The sequence below is a fragment of the Dryobates pubescens genome, chromosome 25 (genome assembly GCF_014839835.1).
Source record: "Dryobates pubescens isolate bDryPub1 chromosome 25, bDryPub1.pri, whole genome shotgun sequence".
Taxonomy (NCBI): Eukaryota; Metazoa; Chordata; class Aves; order Piciformes; family Picidae; genus Dryobates; species Dryobates pubescens.
The window spans coordinates 15477456-15496947 of record NC_071636.1 but is presented as its reverse complement, the minus strand read 5'-3'; the positions used below and the strand labels follow the sequence as shown (position 1 = coordinate 15496947).

At 47.9% G+C, this 19492-nt stretch overlaps 2 protein-coding genes across 7 annotated transcripts in view; one reads left to right on the top strand and one right to left on the bottom strand.

The window, feature by feature from the left end:
• The window catches only part of EIF4ENIF1 (eukaryotic translation initiation factor 4E nuclear import factor 1), a 20185-nt gene extending 10542 nt beyond the window's left edge, over positions 1–9643 (bottom strand). For 4 of the 6 annotated variants that reach the window (XM_054172869.1, XM_054172871.1, XM_054172867.1 and 1 more), the window contains exons 1-7: positions 9368–9473; positions 8722–8845; positions 5524–5597; positions 4610–4737; positions 3786–4081; positions 3008–3209; positions 1770–1945 (exon numbers count right to left, since the gene is read on the bottom strand). In XM_054172869.1, the coding sequence (XP_054028844.1) occupies positions 1770–1945; positions 3008–3209; positions 3786–4081; positions 4610–4737; positions 5524–5597; positions 8722–8817 (972 nt within the window). In that variant the 5' untranslated portion in view covers positions 8818–8845; positions 9368–9473. Of the gene's footprint in view, positions 1–1769; positions 1946–3007; positions 3210–3785; positions 4082–4609; positions 4738–5523; positions 5598–8721; positions 8846–9367 lie in introns of all 6 variants that reach the window. The other 2 variants (XM_054172872.1, XM_054172868.1) reach the window with 2 other exon arrangements.
• Positions 9153–19492, top strand: part of SFI1 (SFI1 centrin binding protein) — a 22700-nt gene continuing 12360 nt past the window's right edge. The window contains 14 exon segments of the mRNA XM_054172850.1: positions 9153–9359; positions 9426–9677; positions 9801–9957; positions 11070–11241; positions 12265–12304; positions 12307–12350; positions 12876–12947; positions 14986–15093; positions 15402–15496; positions 17014–17131; positions 17266–17368; positions 18227–18383; positions 18706–18867; positions 19296–19366. Of these exon segments, the coding sequence (XP_054028825.1) occupies positions 9153–9359; positions 9426–9677; positions 9801–9957; positions 11070–11241; positions 12265–12304; positions 12307–12350; positions 12876–12947; positions 14986–15093; positions 15402–15496; positions 17014–17131; positions 17266–17368; positions 18227–18383; positions 18706–18867; positions 19296–19366 (1758 nt within the window).

The following is a 19492-nucleotide window of genomic DNA, read 5'->3' as shown; positions in this document are numbered from 1 at the left end:
GGCAGCATTTGTCTAGTCAGCATAACCCACCACACATCTGGTACTGACACCAACCAGTGTGCAACAGCTTCATCTAAGCATCCAAAGCCCACCAACCATACCATTTTCAACTGCATGTGCCAGGAGTGAGCAGCATTTGCTACAAGAATGAAACCAAATCCCGAGGACAGGCAATTCTCAGATGGCTCAGGGGTGGACCCTGTCACTATACAGCAGCACTCCAGAGCCACTGAGTTTTTGGCCACCCTAATTTAGTTCAGTTCCAGCACTGGCCAAGGACAGGGCCTGGAATGAAGCACAGACCACTCCCTGCTTTGTGAACACCCTACAAGGGCTAAGGCAGAAGGCCAGTAGCTGAGGGCTGCCTACTTGCACTGCATATGCTGAACCATTCTGGGAAGAAGAGAGTGTCATCAGCAAAGCACTGGCAGCTAACAGCTCTCCCTCCATAGCTGAGGTCACTCTGCAGCACCTCACAGTCTGAGGTCATTGCATTTTACAGCAGCTGTTTACTCTGCTAATCATCACCAGCACTTTAAAAAGGGTGCATTACTTCTGTCCTGCTAAAAAACATCCAGTTCAAAGTCTGCTTTATAGGCAGAGATGCGGTTTCAGCATGCAGCACGCACACAAAAGAACAGCTTCCTGCTGCCAGAGAAGCTCAAACAAGGGGCATGCAACAAGATTTCTAGCAGCAAAACCAAGATGCATTGATCCATTTGGGTCTGACTGAATCAAACATATTAGAAGAATTATGGGCATCATGTCAGGAAGGGCACAAATCTGCTGGAAGACTCAGTACAGACAGCAGCAATGCTAAGAGAACACTGCTGAGTCTGAACCTGACAAAACATCTGCTCACTACAGCTTCAGCAGCAGGTACTGCATGGCTTGGGAATTCCTTGCTTCTGAAAGGAGTCAGTATCTTGCAGGTGTGCTAAAGAAATATCACTGTCAGGTCTGAAGACATCAGTGTCAGTTAAGTAGAACAAATCCTCCACTGTCAAATCACTGCCACCATGTGACGAGCATTTACCACAAGCAGCTCCCCCCCATTAAAGACTAACGCAGGATGCTCTCTGGCAAACCTGCATGCTTCTAAACTGCAGATCAAGTCTGTTTGGGCTTGTACAAAACCCTACATGTTTCCCTTTCTACAACACTAAGCCTCTTAACTCCAGTTCTATCTACTCATCAGACCACCTAGAACAGTCAAGAACGGCCACTTTAGGGAAAGCAGACAGGTCAGAATAGAAACACCAGCAGATCAGGTATCAGGCCCATGCTTAGTCAATACCTGCTGGACCTGTCTTCCTGTCAAAAGCATGCCAACGTGCTGTGACGCCCAGACCTTGCTGCAGATGGTTGTTCTCAACTATACCAATTCATACAGAGACTTTCCTCTGAACACACCTGGAATACTTCCACAGAAGACCCACCCAGGACATTTTGAGCCTTGAGGTAATGATGACAAGAAATGAACAGCAGTCAGCTGGCCTGCCTCACACTGGCTTTGGAGATGGAGCCAAGCCCAAGGACACCACTTCAGAATCACACAACCAGGTTAGTTCAGGTTGGAAAAGACCTTTAAGATCCTTGAGTCCAACTGGGCTAAGTAGCTTCCTAACACTACAAAGCTAAACCTCTGCAAGCTTATCTTAGGCTTACATGCTGCACAAAGCACCTTTCACAAAGCTTCCAATGAAAGCAGCAGCAGCAAAAAATGCTTCTCATAAATACAGCCAGATGTAAAAACCAAACAGCCTCACCGAAGCCAGGCCAGGGACACTTTTATCCAAATTGAAGAACTCATTGAAGTCAAACTCTCCTGGAGCTGGTTCTTGCAAGACAGCTTCCCTAGGAACTTCTTGATCTGCTGGAGTATCATTGGCGAGGACAGCTTGCGTCTCATCCTCTTCTGCCACTCCACCATTGCACTCTATCCCTTAAAAAGAAAACCAAGTCGTTGGTGAGTCACCAAACTTGCTTTCCAATGGGAACAGTGTCTAAAACCCCAAGCACTTGCCTAGGAGTCAGAAGCACAGGACCAAACCTGCGATGTTTCACCAGTTACTGCACTGGCTGCAGACTGCCCCAACTAGGACCCCCAGCTGAGAGCCTCTAGCATGTTGTTAAGACTAGATCAGGAAAAGTAAGGAACCATGTGTAAACAATGGCCTGCTGCTCAACCCAGGAAGCACACAGAACATGCCAGATGTTCTGTAATGCCAGACACAACTAGTCTCAAAAAAAGACTCAAAAACTTGTATAGCTACTGCTGCAAAACCAGCTACAAGACAAGTATGAGAACTGCTCTGCTTGAAACTGCCACATTTCAGTTCAAGGAGCACACAACTATACCTGAACTGTGTCTACCTGGGGTATTTAGAGCATTAAGAAATCATCTTCTCTTGCCCCAGAACTTGACGCTAGAGCTTTTGGAGTGGTAGTAACTTGGACTTGGAAGTCCAGTGACTGCAGACAAAGCCAGACTCCAAACTCAGCTCACAGCTGTATGCCCAATTCAGGCTTCTTAATGTTCATCTTCAGTGTAAGGAAAAAAAAATTTCCAAGTCCCTCAGAAAAAGAGCTTAAACCAAACCTTTTGCACCCAGCAGGATGCAGAAATGGATAGTTCTAATAGCCTACATATTCCTGGTATCATTCAGCAGCCACATAAAGTTTTCCCCCCCAAGCCTCTCACTCCTGTCCATTTTTTCTGAGAAACAAACAAAAAGAAAGAAATAAGTATTTTATCATTTCAAGGAACTTGCTATCTGAAATATCATAGAATGGCTTAAGTTGGATGGGACCTCAGAGATCATCTGCTCCAATGTCCCCAGCCATGGGCAGATCCGTCATGGGACTTACATCACATGCCTCAGGATGACCCAAGAGCCAGCAAGTGTAAAATCAAAGTTGATAAATTCCATGACTCTCTACACGTGCCTGGCTTGCCAGCCAGCACCCCTACACCCGACAGCACGCCAGCCCAGCAGGCCATTACCCTCTTTCAGGGAGGCCGTGCGTCGCCGTGTCCGCTTCCTCCCCTTGTGGTCCTCCTCCAGAATCTTGTCGTCGAAGCCTGTGAGCTCGATGGTTTCTGACTGGCTGGTGGGGCCAGCAGAGAACCACTCAGGTTCCTCCTCTGTGTACGAGTCGTTCCTCCTCCGCTCCCCAAAGACACGTTTGCTGTCACCAAACTCCCTCTGAAGCAGGAGATTAAAAACATTTAGCCATGAAGATACAGCCTCTCAAGATCCCTCCCTGAGCTCCAAAGAAGATGTCCAACCTTCCCACACCGGTTCTGAGTTTAAAGGTCTATTGCACACCCAGCTCAGCAAGCTTCTAAGTTTTAAACTTCACAGCTGAGCTTGCTTCCTTACACTGAAGGCTGCAAGTGCCTGCATAAACCCAGCTTTGTATCCTGAGGTAGGCTAATGGTGCCTCCTTAAAAAAATAAGGACTGAAAGCATGGGAAGCTTCTGCTGAGGTAAAGACACTCACTGACAAGTACTAGGTCAAGAACCACACATGCACTATTACTCCTTTGAACATCTTGCTATTAAGTCTACCACAGGCAGTGTTTGTGAGGTAACCACAGGAGCTGCATCCCAGCTGAGCTGCCCAAAGCACTGACACCTAAGATTTTGAAGCACTGGGTGCTCACCCTTTACACCATAGAGGTGCTTCTAAAGCAGCAGCCTCCCTGCACAGAACACAGCTGCTCTGTGAGCACCCTGCCCCTGCTGCAGGGTCCCAAAGCAGTCAGGCAAGGAACCCACCCTGAAGCGCTTGTCCTTGTAGTCCCTGTCACGCTCACGGTCCCTCAGGTCCCTAGGGTCCCGCAGGTCTTTCTCAGCACCCCTGTGGTCCTTGTCGAAGTTCCGAGCAGAGATGATCCTCCCACTGCCGATCCTGCGGCCCCCGATGACGCGGACACCGTCGCTCTCCTTCTCCAGTGGGCTGCCGGCACGCCGTGAGCTGACCGCCGCTGTCACATGGCAGCCGCCGCCGAAGCTTCGCCTCTGCGGACTTAAAACCACATCCAAGTCATCTTCTTTCACTCGCTCCCTGGGATCTGCAAGTCAAAGGCCACACAAAGAGCACCGAATGCAGCATGTTAGCAGACACACCCAGGTTATCTGTACAGCAGCCTCCTGCTCACAGCCTTGCTGCTGTCCCACAGCCTTCTGGAGAACACTCCTGAGTTTTGTGAGGCAAGCCTAGGCGAGAGCACAGGAAGTGTGGAGGAAAATAATCCCATTTACAGCTAGATAAGGAGGAATGCATGCAGGCTGCTGGAAAGCACCTTCTTTCCCACTGCAGATCTCTCAAGGACTCAGCCCTGAACTGGAGGGAAGCTGTCCCTGGCCCTTGCACTCTTCTGTGGCTCTGTACACAGCCAGCACAGTAGGGGCAAAGCTGACTGCTGCCTCAGTGTGTTATCACAGTCACCACAACAGCAGGAACCACCACCAGAGAAGCCAAGGTTTCCTATGCAAACAATTCCCAGAGACTATCTTCAGCCTTACTGGTGGCATCCCAAAGGAAAGGTCTCGCCAACAGCCCGTGAGCAGCCCTGTGTCTGGGCTGGAAGCACACTCACCAACTATCCTGCGCATGAGAGGGGTCCGGTCCGAATCCAAGTCTTTTTTAAAGCTCTCTACTGGTGAGGTTCTTCCTGAACTTGGATACAGAGATGCATGCCACTTCTCTGGGTCCCACACACCATCACTATGAAAATAAAATTGCAGCATTGTTTGCTACTTGTAGTCTATTATTCACAGTACTGCTGCTGAAAACCTGGAGTTCAGTGACTAGCAATCTGCACTAGTGACACATCTCTACCCACCCTCTAAACCTTTGCCTTTATTCCCTCATCCCTGGCACACTGGACCCCTTCTGTAGCACTGAGGACTGTTAACACCCAATGTCAGATTATAAAAGGAACAACATATGGCCTTGTTGTTCCACTAGTTACTGAAGCTTGGTACACTGAAGCCCAGCTCAAGCAGATCATAGCACACTCTTTGGAAGCATTTAGAAAACATTAGTTCATTGTGAAAGTATGAAAGTGAGGTTATCTGGCTAGTTAAATACTGCTCCTTAACAAGCTTACCAACAAGCCATCAACACTCATTTCTGTTGTTAAATGAGGTACACTGTCAACATGGGAGAGTCATCCATCAAGTCAGCTTGCTGCAACATGACCTGGTCAGTCTGTGCTATACAGCCACCTATATTCTTGTGAGTTTGTCCTGCAGTCTGGAAGACTTGTGTGGTGTGAAGTTATTTTCTGCTGGATGTCATGTTAGAATCTTCGTTCAAAGCACAAAACTCCTAGCTAGAGCATTAGGCCTTTCTTAGTAGATGAGTACATCTGAACACACTGCCAGGCACCCAGCTCTGGACCACGCTCATCTTGCATCACTACAAATGCACTTCCTTGCTAAACTTTTTGCAATTAAAACTCTTATTTCCAAAGAAATGTCTTCAGTTTGTGTACAATGAGGAAAATACCTGTCATATTTTTCAGAAAGACAAGAAGGTCTTTGCTTAGAGTAGGGACGCTCTTTAATATCCAACAGCTCCTCCTAGAAAAAGCAAGAAGTTAGTTTCAGCTCTCACTCAGACAAGGTTTCAAGTGACCCAAAACATCCATTCCAGATTGCACGTTCAGTTTAGTGTTTTACCCTAACAGCCCAAGGTTCCCAGTAAGTGGTTTCACTTCCTGTGACACTGCAGTGAAAGGCTGACACTAGACAGCAAGGTTGTCAGCCCAGCTACCTGTGGCCACTGCACACTTGTGTGAAGTCTTACAAGGGGAGGTTCATTCCTCCTTAAACACATCACAGGCTGTTCACATCACACCTTTACCTATCCACTTCCCTGGACAGGTCAGCTTATCAACCAGACAGGTATCATTGATACCAGAGCTGGTAAGTCCAAGATAGAATCAAGACTGCTCTGTTTAATGCTATGTAAGAATCAGTGTTACCACAGCAGCAGTTAGTAATGCAGATGTGGAAACTCCAGCCAAGCTTGTAGTTTGACTGCTACCAGGCCCAAGATATCTAAATGTAAGTTATACAATTACCCACACTACTCAACACCAAATCTATGCTGAGTGATTACTTCAGTGTCCCCACCTTCTATCACTTTCAAACAGCCCTTAGTTTACTATGGCACACCCCTGAGGAGACAAGTGATCAATCTACAGCCTCCCTGGAGCCTGCTGCATTTAAAAAGCATTCTAATGGTGTGCCCATCAGTGCTTTGGATCAGCATTAACACAGCAGTGGTCAAGATGAATACTTCTAATTAAACTTCCTCATTCTCCTTAGATTAACTTTCTCCAATCCATCTCACTCCCAGTGAATTGATTCAGAACTGTACAGAAACCAGTGGGCAGCTAGAAAGGACCAAGAAATCCTAACAGCAGACACCACAGATCAGCGAAACTGAAGCAGGAAACCTCTTCACCTTTTCCCAAGGATACAGCAGCCTCTAGAGTGCCTACATAATTTTCCCCATGTGATTAAAATCAGTTCATTAGACACAGGAGCTTGATACTTGAAAGTTTCTAGATGGCAGCTTGGTAGCCGGACAAAACTTTCATGTGCACACACACACATCCAAGCATCGGTTTGGAGTAGCTTTCAACAAAGTTCCATTAAAGGGAGGGGACTGGCCTCTGCCCACAGCTTCCCAAAATAAACCCTGATCTAGGAGGAGCATCAGTGCTGTAACAGTGTCATAGCCTGATGCAGCTATTACAGGCACTGACAGCACTGGCCACCACCAGACCAGGAGCTGACCATGCTGCTGGCCATGAGGGAGTCCAGAGGCTCCCACCCAAGCACTACCACAATTCCTGCACTGAAGTGAAGAGCATTTGAATTGCTCCTTGGCTGTGCACCCTTGGAGCAAAAGCTTCCACAGAACCAGAAGAGACACAACTTGGACCATATAACACTCACAGCAGAGTAGCACTGGTGTTTTCATACTGTGTTTTGTTTTTTAACTCACACAATAGTACCTTCAGGTGAGGGGGGGAGGACTGTTCAGATGATAAGGATCCATAGTATGAGATTATTTTCTTCCCAACAGTAAATCAACAAACTGTTAAAGGCAATCAGCATCCAAATCAGCAGCACATGTCCTCAGTAGTCCTCCCATCCTTAAATGAGCAGAAACTGGATCATGTGCAAATGCTTTACAGTGTTGATTACTTGAGCACCTTGAACCAGCCACATTTAGGATGTTACTTGTAAAACAAAGAACAACCTGCATGATGCAAGGTATTTTAACAGATTGATTTCTGGCGATTCTTGACTTGAAACTCCTTGGAAACCCACAGCTAAACAAGACTGGATGCCTTCTGGCACTGGTTCTGCCACTTCATACAGATCAGAAACCATGGGTTCTGAATTAACAAAACTGAAGCTACAAATGCACCGATTTCCATGCAGGGCTACCACCAGCACTAGCTGAATGCTGCCCCAAAAACACAAACAGAAATTGAAGCTGCATTCAGTCATTACCCCTGAGAGAAGCTGGGCAAGACTGAGTACAGATACCACTTCTCCAGCAGCAAAAGTTTAAAGCCAGCTCCTCTCCTTCACTTCACAGTTAACTGAATGACAAGGCATAAACAATAGTATACTTTGCATCCAAGAAGGTTAAGGGTGCAGCTTTCTTAAGAAGTTAGAACAAGGTTCCCATATAAGCTTTGTCAGCTCTGAATCCTCTGGTTTATTGCTGATGCCCAGTGAAAAAAAGCTGGCTCTACTATCTCAGCAGAGCAGAGCCAGGATGATGTATTCTTTTCTTCTTTTCAAAAACAACCTCCTAGGAAGCTAACAGTTCCCAGCTCAAGATAACACAGCCCGAGCACACTGTCTCACCCTGTTTCACACTCCAGGCTATTTGTGCCAAGTGTCTAAATTTCCACAAAACACTGACCACCTGCTCCCAGAGCTTTCAGCAGTGGGAAGATCAGCCACCACTACTTTCTAAAAACCATGCTCCAGCAGTGGCACCAAAACCCCAAGTAATATTTGAACCTTAAGGAGCACAAGCATATCAAACCCACTCAGTACTAAAGGAATCTTTCTTTGCCAGCTATTCAGTTGTTGTGCTCTCCCTCATGTGTGCCGTTAGGCACCACTGCTAAACAAGAACACCTGTGTGCAAGTGTTAACACTAAGCACTGTCTGGAGTTGTAAGTGCTTTGGCCTCCAGCAGCCAAATAGGAGCAATTCTAAAATTGCAGAAGGCACCTTAGTCAACACATGAAAGCTTCTGATAGGATCTGGTGGGCTACGTGTTCCAAGGAAGTGGCACCTACTAAAAGGAAACATTTTGGCCAAGTTCTTAAAGGAACATTACTGAAAGCCAGCACCATGGGGTGCAAGTGTTTGAGCAAGCTCGTAGAACACCATACTTCATCATAATCTCTCCACACCACATGCTGTGGGTGCTCAGATATTGAAATAAGGTGGTGGGAATCAGGAGCATACCCAAGACAGGATTGCACAGCTATGCCACACTTGACAAGTTGCTCATTTTATATCCTTTTGCCAATCCTAACCCAGACAAAGGCTTTCCAGCCTTCGCATTGCTGCTTCCCTCTCACAGAGGCCTCCAGCCATACCACTGCTTCTGTGATCAACAGCCCCATGCACAACCGTGAGAGGGAAAGGGGAGAGAGCCAACCTTTGTGTAGCGATGTGGATATTTCGTTGTAACCCTGTTCAGTTCCAAGAAAGCATCACCATTTTCAGTTTCTGTCACACCACCTCTTTTATCCATGGTTACTGCAAAGCCTTTGGCCACGGACCTAATGAAAACAAAACCAAGCGATCAAATTGAGATGCACGTTTCTAGCGAGTGCCTTTTCCTTCCAGCTTCAGCCTCTTTAGCACCCGATACAACAGCTCAGAAACACATTCCCTAGATGTGCCGTTTTCCTACTCGCAGCTTCCCCCGTTCCAGCCATGCGGCTCTCGCCCAAACGCCCGACCCGCGGCCGGAGCCACCCCGCGCCCCGGGACGGCAGCCCAGCTCCTAAGCAGCTTTAGCACAACAAAGATCCCTCCGTGGGCACGACCAGGAGAAGGAGGTGCCGAGCGCCCGGGCCGGGGGGAATGGGGCCGCCGAGACACCCCTCCTACTCTGCGACGCCCCGAGAGGACGAGCTCTACTCGTGTGGCGGCGTGGGCACCGCGGCGCGGCCGAGGCCCCGTCCCAAAGCACGGGAGCCGAGAGGGAGGACGTCGGCGGGGCAGGTGACTCAGCGGATCCTCACCTGCACCGGCGGCCCCGCCACCCCCAAGTCCTGCGCCCAGGCGCTAGTACTCACCGCGCCGGCGGCGGGCCTCCCAACAGCGCTCCGCCGAAGGCCTTACCGCCGCCCGTAGCGTTTCCTGCTCCCGGCCACCAGCTCCGCTCGGTCCCTGTCCGCTCCCCCTGCGTCGCGCTCGCCCCCCGTGACGCGCCACACGCGCACCGGGCCGGCGCCGTCCCCCGCCCGCCTCCGTTCGCGCGGCTCCGGCCCCCTCCGCGCTGGCTCGCGCGCCCTCTCCCTATTCGCCCGACTCTGTCTCTCCTCAGCCGCCGTAACCGGGGCCTTCCGCTACCCGCCCCGCACCCATTTAATGCACCGCGCGCAGGCGCGGCGGCGGGGGCGCGCACCGGGGCTCCCTCGCGCGGCGCCTGACTGGGAAAGGCGGGCGGCAGTGGCGGGTTGTGTCCCTCCCCCGTTCCCCGGTGCCTTGTTCCCCACTGCGATCTAGCCCTCCGAGACGGCGTCTCACCTTGCAGGCTCTGCGGTGGGTGAGGAAAGGCCCGGGGGCCCCCGAGGGCCCTCAGGCACTCTCGGCGGGCAGCCCTGCGGGGGAGGCGGCGGCCGGGAACAGTGGCGGCGGGACGTAGTGCGCGCCTTAGTGCCGGGTGCGGGACACCGGCCGGCAGAGGCGACAGGGCAGATCCCGCGGCGGGCGGGCCCGCGGCTGTAGGGAAGGCACAGGGTGGAAGGGCGGGAAGCGGCAGGGCGCGCGCGGCCCCTTCAGCGCTTCGGGCCGAGCCCGACACCAACGGCGATGCAGGGCGGCGCGGCTGACAGCTTCGTTCGCGCCTTCGCTGGACTCACCCCTTACTCATAACGCGGCGTAACCCACGGGCTTGGGGACTTCTCCCTGACAGCGCCCGTCTGGAGCCGAGCACCTTCGTGCGTTCCCCGCGAGAGAGAGGGGAGGTCTGACAGGGCCTACCTCTGCTGCCCGAGCCTGCCCTCAGCCCCTTCGCGCGGAGCCTGCGGTGCTGAGGGACCAACAGGAACGCGAGCGGAAAATCCCGGTGCCCCCCCGCACACTGCCCTGTCATTTGTGTGTGTTTTAAAACACCCTCTATCCATCTTAAAAAATGAAATTCGGCATTTCCACGGGACAGCAGGAGGTGAATCGATGTAGTGAGCAGAGCAGCTTACACAGAGGTCCGTGATGTCTTTAGCTGTTGCCAATAAGGAACAGAAATTGTTTCTGTCATTGGCTTCAGGAGTTAGTGAGCAAGACTGTGGCACTGTTGGGGAGCAGCACCCCAATCCCTGCGACCACACAAAAAGGCCCTGCTTTGCCAAACTCCTTGGCCAGAGAGGTCAGTACAGGAGCAAGGAAGTGCTTGTAGGATCTGGTAAATAAAGTGTTCTCTTCCCTGCTCTCTAATGGCGTTGAATACCACCATTAAAAAACGGCCTTTTTTCTCTTTTTGTCAAACAGCAAAGTGCCGTGTTAGAAGTAAGCATTGCAACCGTTGCTAGTGAGTTTGCTTTTTCAACATACACTGAGACTGGAGAGCAGCCAGTGGGCCGTGAGCTGTCAGTGGGCGGCCATGCGGGCTGTCATCGAGCAGGTCTCTGGTGCTGTATTCAGTGCAGCTTCTGTGCACGCTGCTAGCATGAGCTCTTCTGCTGGCTCCTAGAGGCACGTCTCTGGTAGATGCAGCCACAGACAAGACGTGGCAAAATACTGGGTTTTCCTCTGCTTGCAGTGCTTGTCGTCCCGAAGGCCTACGGCTGGACCAGTTTCGGCCGGTGCGGAGGCATTGCACAGACCAGGCAGCGCTGCAGGCGGGCCGTAAGCCTCCCTTCCGCCGCGGGGCGCTGCCTCTCCACCTCCAGGAGGTGTGGACAGCACTCTGCGCCTCGGTGGCGGTGGGTGGGGCGTATCCCGTCCCGCCGTGAGGGCAGCGGGGCACGGGTGCTTTGGTGACGGTCGGTGTAGACACTGCAGCTCCCTCGCCTTGGACGCTGCTTGTGAAGGCAGCCGGGGCCGTGCGGGCGCCAGCGAGAACGTCCCGGTGAGGGGCAGGGTGTCGAGACCCCGTGCGGGGCTACATTCGGCCAAACGGCCGGGAGGGAGGGAGACGCTGCGGGGTCTGTAGCGAGGCGAGAGCGAGCAGGATCAGTTCGTGGGATTGCTCGGGAGACCGGCACCGTGGCCTCCAGTGCCTCAAGGCAGGGCTCTGGAGTATCTCCGTGTGATTGTCCATAAGCACAAAAAGCGTTCAGATTGTAATTCCCTTCTGCCGACAGCAGTTTGGTGCAGGCAGATTTACTGCACTAAGTTTTCGTTTGATGTTTTTCCTGTGGCACCTTAAACTTGCTTATAGAAACATCCTCTTTTGATCTCACGCTTAGGAGGAGATCGCTGGTCATGAGTGTTAAGTGCTTGCACAGTGTCTTACTTTCTGAGACCTTTAGCAAGTAGAAGCTTCTGTGTGTACAGAAGTTCTCGCTGGAGGAGGTGGAATTAATTTTCTTAATTTCCTTGTGCTTGGGAAGGGAGAGAAGCTTAGTAGCCTTAAAAAAAAAAAGTGAAAAGGGTCAGTTTGATTAGGTACTGATTTTGTCACCCTTGATTGTTACTTTATTTCTGAATAAGGGAATGTAACTGAGGTTCATCTTTATATAGCATCATTCTTAGAGAGCTTTGTTGAGTTAGGTGCAGTTGCTCTCAAGATTCAAATGGTTTTGACTTTACTACCAAGAGATGACATGAACATAGTATCATTCAACTCAGCAGGGCAGTGAGTGTGCAGACAGATGCTTTCTATGTTAAACATCTAGAGTTGCCTTAGGCTCTCTGTATGCAGGTGAAGCAGGTGGAATTCCTGTCGTTGTTAAAATGCAAACTGCATTCAGCATAGATCCGTTTGCTGGATTCATCATAAATAACACGAGCCAATTTATTCTTCATCCAGAGCTAATAAATAACATTGCAGAGCAGAGAGTGCATTTGTTTGGTGCAGGCTTGGAACTACAGCAAAATGGAGCAGTACAGAAGCAGGTAAGCAATAACAAAATGCTGCCTTCTTAAAGATCTTAATTGCATTTTAATTTTTAAAAAATTATGGCACCTTGAGCATTCTTTGGGACAGAACAAAGTTGAGTTATTCTTATATGTAGGCCTGTTGGTCTCCATGCAACATTATTAACCATAAGGTGTTTCTTTTAAAAAGAAAACAAAAAAATCCCAGAACAACAAGCAAACACCACCCCCAAACTCATCACAAAACACAACTTTTGTGAGATTATGGTAAAACATTCAAATAGAAAAATGTTTTCAGCTACCTAATGTTCCTAGAGAAATATGTCCCAGTTTAAGTCTTGCAGTGATGCTTGAGCCTCTATTTATATTTAGTGAACAGTCCTGTTATAGGTACTAATGTCAGGGTGTAAATATTTTGTATGTGCATTGATCTCTGAAGGCCAGATCCTTAGTTGTGAAACTGGCATAGAAGTTCCTGTTTTTCTGCTGCCTGGGAATTACAGAGGAAGAGTACAAAGACAACTAACTTTGCCTTATTTCCAGATACCTAGCAAGGAAATTCTTCTTTCTGTGGGCAAAAAAGACGTTTGGAGAAGTTCTCCCTTCCGTAGCCAGGTACATAAAATGACACAAATCAAGGGCAGGGTTGTTTTTGTGGTTGGTTTGTTTGTGTTTAAAGTTTTAGTGCTGTTCCATCAGGCTAAGAGAGCACTGGCTGCCAAGAAAATGTTTGGATGTATTTTGAGATGACTTGAAGGTTTCCTTTGACTACCCTTCTTGCTTCTGCTTTTAGTTTAATAGTTAGGGTTAAAATAAACAAATTCATAGGAGTTGTGGTTGTCTTGATAAAGTTGAGCTGTGCATATAAATGATGGGGTATGATTGTGCTACCTGCTTTAAATGGAATGGTTTTTCAAAGTTATAATGAGAAATTCAGCTCATTTTACTGTTTGCACAGTTCTTAATGTGTATCTGCATGTGCTTTCTGTCTGGCTGACTGAAATACCTGATGCGTTTCTGGGTTTAGTGTTCTGTCAGCTGCCGAAAACCAACACTTGGATTCTCTTGCCTGGTTCTGCTTTAATTTGCCTGTTGGTTCTTGTTTGGCCAGGCCCTTGGGGACTGAAGCAGTTCCCAGTGGGAAGACCTGCATTTGTTACAGTCAGAAGATAGTGCCCTACGTTCTCCAGTTTCGTTGTACAGTATCAAATATATTCTGTGTCTGTTTTGCTTGGCAAACAAGCTGTACTGTGACCCTTACCACCCTGTCTATCCCAGGTACTCAACGTGCACTGCTTTGTCTCTGGAAATTCGGGACAATGATTGATTATTTTTTTCAGGAGGATGAGTGAAAATATGTCTTATAAAGCTCAGCAAGGAACATAAGCAATAATTAATGGCCTTTTTAGATTTAAGAGTCCCCAGTTCTCCATAGCTTTTGTTTGCAATGCTCTCTTAATGCACTGCATAAAAAACCCCCAACAAACACTACAGCACATTTATTTTTTTTGTTGTTTTCCTTTTCTGCTTGAGTGCTGGGAATGCAACTTGGCTCGGGGTAGGTAGCTGTGCATTTTGCTTTTCTGAGAGACCTCTAGGTGTTCTGGCCCTAATCCTTTTGTTTTTATGCACATGACCAATTTCATTGAGCCAGTAGGATAGTTGTGAGCAAAGCTTGTGTGTTTGTTAGCTTGTGTTCTCACGGCTCCTTCTGTTTTCCTTCTATCACATGTAGAAAGTGGTGATAAATTCTTTGAAAGCATTCATACTCCAGCTGATCAGACTTTCCAGTTCCTGGGTCATCTTGACCACATGGAAAAATATTTGAGACACTATTTAAAAAAAAATGCTTGAAATATTAGATTATGGCCATTATTTTTAATTAGGTGGTCAAAGTTCTCATTCCCTCATGCAGACTCTCCTGTATTTGAATTTTCTGTTGTTCACATTTCAGCCAAACTGTAGCATCTCTTCTTACTTGGTATCTGTTAATTAAAGCTTCTGCTGAGGTGGAAGAATTTGAAGGTCCTCTGTGACTTGTGAATCCATTCTGTGCATGGCTTAGCATCCATTGGAAGGGAAGGTACATGAGCAGATGAACACTTTCCTTTTTAGTATAGATGATGCACAGCTAGCTGGAAGAATTCTTAAGCTTGTTCATGTGTTCTTCGGGAAGATTTTAAAGAACACAGTGGAAATGCCAAAGCATCATGCAGTCTGAAATGGCTTTTGTATGGATTTCCTATGTATACCTAAGATATTTTGAGTTAAAGAACAGAATTAGCAAGGACAACATGTGCATTGTTACCAGCTGGTGCTGGGCGTTGGAGCAGAACACAGAGCTGAGGGTAAAAGAGGGGAGGTTTTTGTAGGTCTGGTCAGCTGGCATTCTGATAGTTGGCAAGTCTGTTGAGTTTTCCTTGGCTTTTGGTGGAGTATTTACAGACAGCTGCTTGCTTCTTGCCATACTTCACAGAGTATTGGAATAAAATCTCACCGCAGGGTGGTGGTTTCTAAATGCCATCAGAGACCGTTAGGCTGATCAGATGAGGCTGGAAAAGAGGTATTGTAATCTTCATTAAAACAGATTTGTGGCCAAGACAGATACAAAACTATATGAAATTTCCCATGTCCAAATCTTTCAACCGTTTAGATGTTTTTATGACCAGAAGATCCTTCAGAAAACCTTTGGAGAATGGAAGGAGTGGTGGACTGCTAGCAGAGAAAGGAAGCTCAGCCTCAGAACAGCCAGCCATGACAGGTTTGTGAAAGGACTTCCTGATACTGTGTGTGTATAGCAGTAGGAGAAACTTTCTTAGGTTCTGAAGGACCTAATACCAGCAAGCAAGGTACATCAGCAGTACCTCTAGGCCAAGAGCAATGTCTTTGTTGCTCAGTTTTATAAGAGTTTTCCCCTCTTTTGTCTTTTTGTTGCTGTTTTCTTAGGATGAAGTAAAAATTTCCTATCCAACACATATTTACAGTGCAACTGAACTTAGAAGAATCTTCCTTCTAGACATTGGGAGCTATTTCAGTAATGGCACTCTTGTTTGTTTGTTTTCCCCCCAGTCATCTACTCCCTAAATTGGTTTTCAAGGCCTGGAGAGCCTATGTATGCCAGCAGCAAGGAAAGGGGAACAAATATTCCATTGCTGAGTCTCATGGTGAGTGAAGTGATGGTAACTACCCTTATTGGGGGACATACTGAGATGGGAGTTTCCAAGGGAAATAATTACACAGTCTCTGTCCCTTGTCAATGTTTGCAGAGTGACCTCCCTTCCCCAGGAGGTATAATGCTTTTAAGTACAGATGGTTGTCTGTCTAAAAGCTGGCAGGGGGGTTCTGACTGATGCACTGCTGTGTAGCTATGTGGTTATTTAGGGATGCCAACGAATGAGCTTAAGGGCCTCTCCATCTGTTCTGGATTGCCTTGTTTGGATTTTGGGGGTAGCTTGGTTGATGGTTTGTTTGTTTTGCTTTTTTAATTTCTCACAATATGTGTTCAAACACATAATTTTTGTATAATGTGTTACAGGAATTCTCTATCAACTGTGGCTACAGAAATGACAAAATTCCCTGTGGTATTATTTTATCTGTATTCCTTCAGCTTGTGTCTTGTGATTGAAAAGAGGCCCAAGCTTTCAAAGTGCCTCTAGACTTTCTGTATAGATTTTGTTCTACAGTGGATGTATTCTGCTGGTGAAGTTGTCTGTCTCGGTTGCAGCTTCCTTTGGTCTCAGGGAGTATCTGTTTCCCTAAAAGGGCAGATATCTCTTTTAAAGATGATACTATGGGTTTGTTCTGTGTTGATTTGCAACAGAAGTTATCTGGTGTCCTCATGTATGGCTGTAGCCTTGGAATATAACAGGGAGTGGCACCTTTGGTAGCAAACTGGTAGGCTCCCTAGATTTCCTTTTGCTGGGTGAGGCCAGAGTGCTTAGAGAAGCAGCTGTGTGTTACCAAGAGAAAACGTGGCCTGTTTTAAGGTAGGTTAATGCTCAATTCCCCAAATCACAAGGAAATTTGTTTTTTAAAGTGTTTGTTTTAGTGTGTGAGGTGTGATCAAATCAGTCATGTTATTTTCTAGTAACTTTGCTTCAGCAGTGTCAGTTCTGGCAATGCAGACTGCTGTGAGGAGAAAGTGCAGTGCCCTGCACCCAGTGGTGAACTGGAGCTGGTGGCATCACTTCTGGTTTGAGCTGCATCACCAGCCTGCTAAATAAACTGGACTTGGTGCTGGTTGATTTCTCTGCTTGTAGTAGAGAGTGACTCCTGAAAAGCCATTGATGAACCTGATGAACTCTTTTTTTTCCACACGAGCCAAAGAAAAGGCTGTAGTTGTTGCCCGGGAAAGCTGCTGTGCACAATGTTGGTATCCAGCTCTATACACTGTAAGCACTGAGGACAAAGCAGCGCCATTGTCTGATCCTTCACGCTGCTGTGAACAAGCAGCACGGTGCTGCCAGCGTTTCAGAGGTTCCTGTGGGTGTGACACCCGCAGCCAGGGCGGATGGGCGCTCTGCCGCTCCGCTGGCCGCTGTCGTCTCGGGGTCTCCCATGAGGTGTCTGTGCGGGCTGAAGGGACTGGGGGTTGGGGACAAGTAGTGTTAGGGGCTGGATAAAACCTGCCAGGTTCTTGCGTTTATGTTTGCAAACGCTGTGACCTGTTTGTTCTGCACAGCAAAGAAGCAAGCGTTGCTCAGGACCTGGCAGTGCTGGCTGGTGTATGTCGGTGTCCAAAGGACGAAGCATAGGATGCAGAGGGTGGCGCTGGCCTTCAGGGAGAGAAGCTGCTTGCGGTAAGCATGGAAAGCGGCAGAGGGGCACTGAGCACAGGCCATGGCGTTCACCTGCGTTCTGGCGTCCTGCAGTGACTTTGTTCCATGTTCAATTTTTATTTATTGTTTTGATGTCTTCAACATTGTTTTGGCAGCATACCCTGGGCAGTGTGGAGAAGACGACACCAGCAGCGCTGTGCTGGGCGTAAAATGGATGTTTTGGCTCTGCAGCATTGGGCCCAGAGTCTGCAAATTCGAGTGAGTCCCAGGAGCTTTAGCTGCACCCATTACTAGCATTTTCAGTTGCACACACGTGTGACTGAAGTTCAGACTGATAAAAAATAGGCTCTGTTCTCATTTGCTTTGCAAAGTGCAGTCCTTACGATGGATGAACATAATGGAATGAAGCTGTGTGAGGGGAAGTTCAGGCTGGACATTAGGAGAAGATTGCAGTGGCTGACTACTCTCTCAGTGAATGACAGGATCCCCAGAGAAGTGGGCACAGCACCAAGCCTGTCAGAGTTCAAGAAGCATCTTGATGATAGGGTTTAGTTTTAAGTAGTCCTGTGGGAAGCAGGGAGTTGAACTTGGTGATCCTTAAGGGTCCCTTCCAACTTGAGATATTCTGCGATTTTACAAAGAAAGTCAAAATGTTATTACAAGAGCAATTTTTTGCAAGAAATCTAGGCAAAGCAAACTGGATCCATGACTTATGTTTGCTAGGAAGCAGACTGTCCAAAGGAATTGTTGCTGTCGTGTACAATTCTTGATGATAGTGAATGTATCAGAGTTTTCTCCACCAGAGAAACTATCTACAGGTAAATAAGAGGTGAAAAAATTGTGTAGGTATCCCCCCCCCCCAAAAAAAAAAAAGTTTATTGGCATTCTTTGTCTTTGACCTTTTCTGGCCATGCTGACATTCCTTTGGCATTTGTTTTGGAGGGGGATTTTTCCCTTTTATGGGGAGGGACCTCATTGTTCATGGCTTTCACGTCTGGATCTCACTTGGAACTTCCTGTTGCTGGTGCTCTTTGTCTTCTGTTCTTTGTTCTGTTTCCCTAACCTTGTCTGGTTTTTTTGGACCTCTTACTACCCCCCCTCCTCAATTGCTGCCAGGCTTGGCTGCAGTGGCGAGAGCTGTGCTTACACAGACAGAAGGACAAGCAGAAGGAGATGAGGGCAGTAACTCACCATCGGTGCTGGGAACTGAAGAGATGCATGGAAGCATGGCTGGGCTACTTAAACCTGCAGAGAGCAAAGAAGCTTCAGAATGGTGAGTTAGGATAGAATAGGGCTCAGCCCCTTTGCTTAGGGCACTGTGATGTTTTTGTTTTCTAGAAGGTGCTGCAATGTTTATGTTTGCTCAGCACATGATGAGATCCAATGTGGACTGTACAGTCATGGGCCTGCCTAGCTACGGTTATATACTGAGCTGTCAGGAAGAGTGGTTCCATAGCTGAGGGTGACTGTGAATTTATACTCCCATTTTTCAGTGCTAGGGCAATTGTCACTTTAGAACCAGTGACATAGATCTCATCTGGTCAAAATGAGCCCAGGATGGCATAAGCCCTGAATAATTTGTGTTTGTTTCCTAGAGCTGGCCCAAGAGCATCACCGCAGCAGGTTAGCCTGGCAGTGTTTCTCTGCTTGGTGCCTGTCATGGGAGTATAGGAGGAGAATGCATGCTCACCAAGAGGACATGGAACACTTAGCAGCAAGGATTGCCTTGTGGAGAGCCTTTGCCCCCTGGAAGCATTGTATCCAAGCTCTATTTAGTTCCTGCCAGGAACAGGCAAAATCATTCCTGTAAGGGAAAGATCTGATTCATAAGCAGGACTGCTGTGCAGTAGTGTGAGTGACAGCAAACGTGTTAGTATTAGAAAGATGAATGTAAGGTTGTTCTAACAACTAGTAAAACCCCTTCAGTGACACTATGTTAGTTTGTTGACAGCTAAAGGCCTGCAGAAGGTAATGTAAGGTTGAGGAGGAATTCCTTATTTAACAGTGAATCAGAAATTTATTGTAATTAAAAAATAAAGTAAAAACTTGACTGTAATCAAAACTTGCACAGGTAACAGTGCTGGCAATTCAAATATGGAAACAAATTTAAATGGAGACCTGGTGCCCATCTGTGGGAGAAGGGTGTGGATATCTCCGAGTGAAAGGTACTTTAACTCAGTGACAGATGTTGTGCTGTGTGCGGAAGAGACTCGACAGTGTCAGCTGGCTGAAGACCACTACAGGCATCATCTGTTGGTAAGAATGCTGCTGTGCACTGGGTGGAAGAGGCTGTGGAGGGAACTGGGGGAATGCCTTTAATACTAACAGCAGTGTGTGGGGGTGGTAGGTGGGGGATGCCCCATTTTCTGCCATGATGAGTTT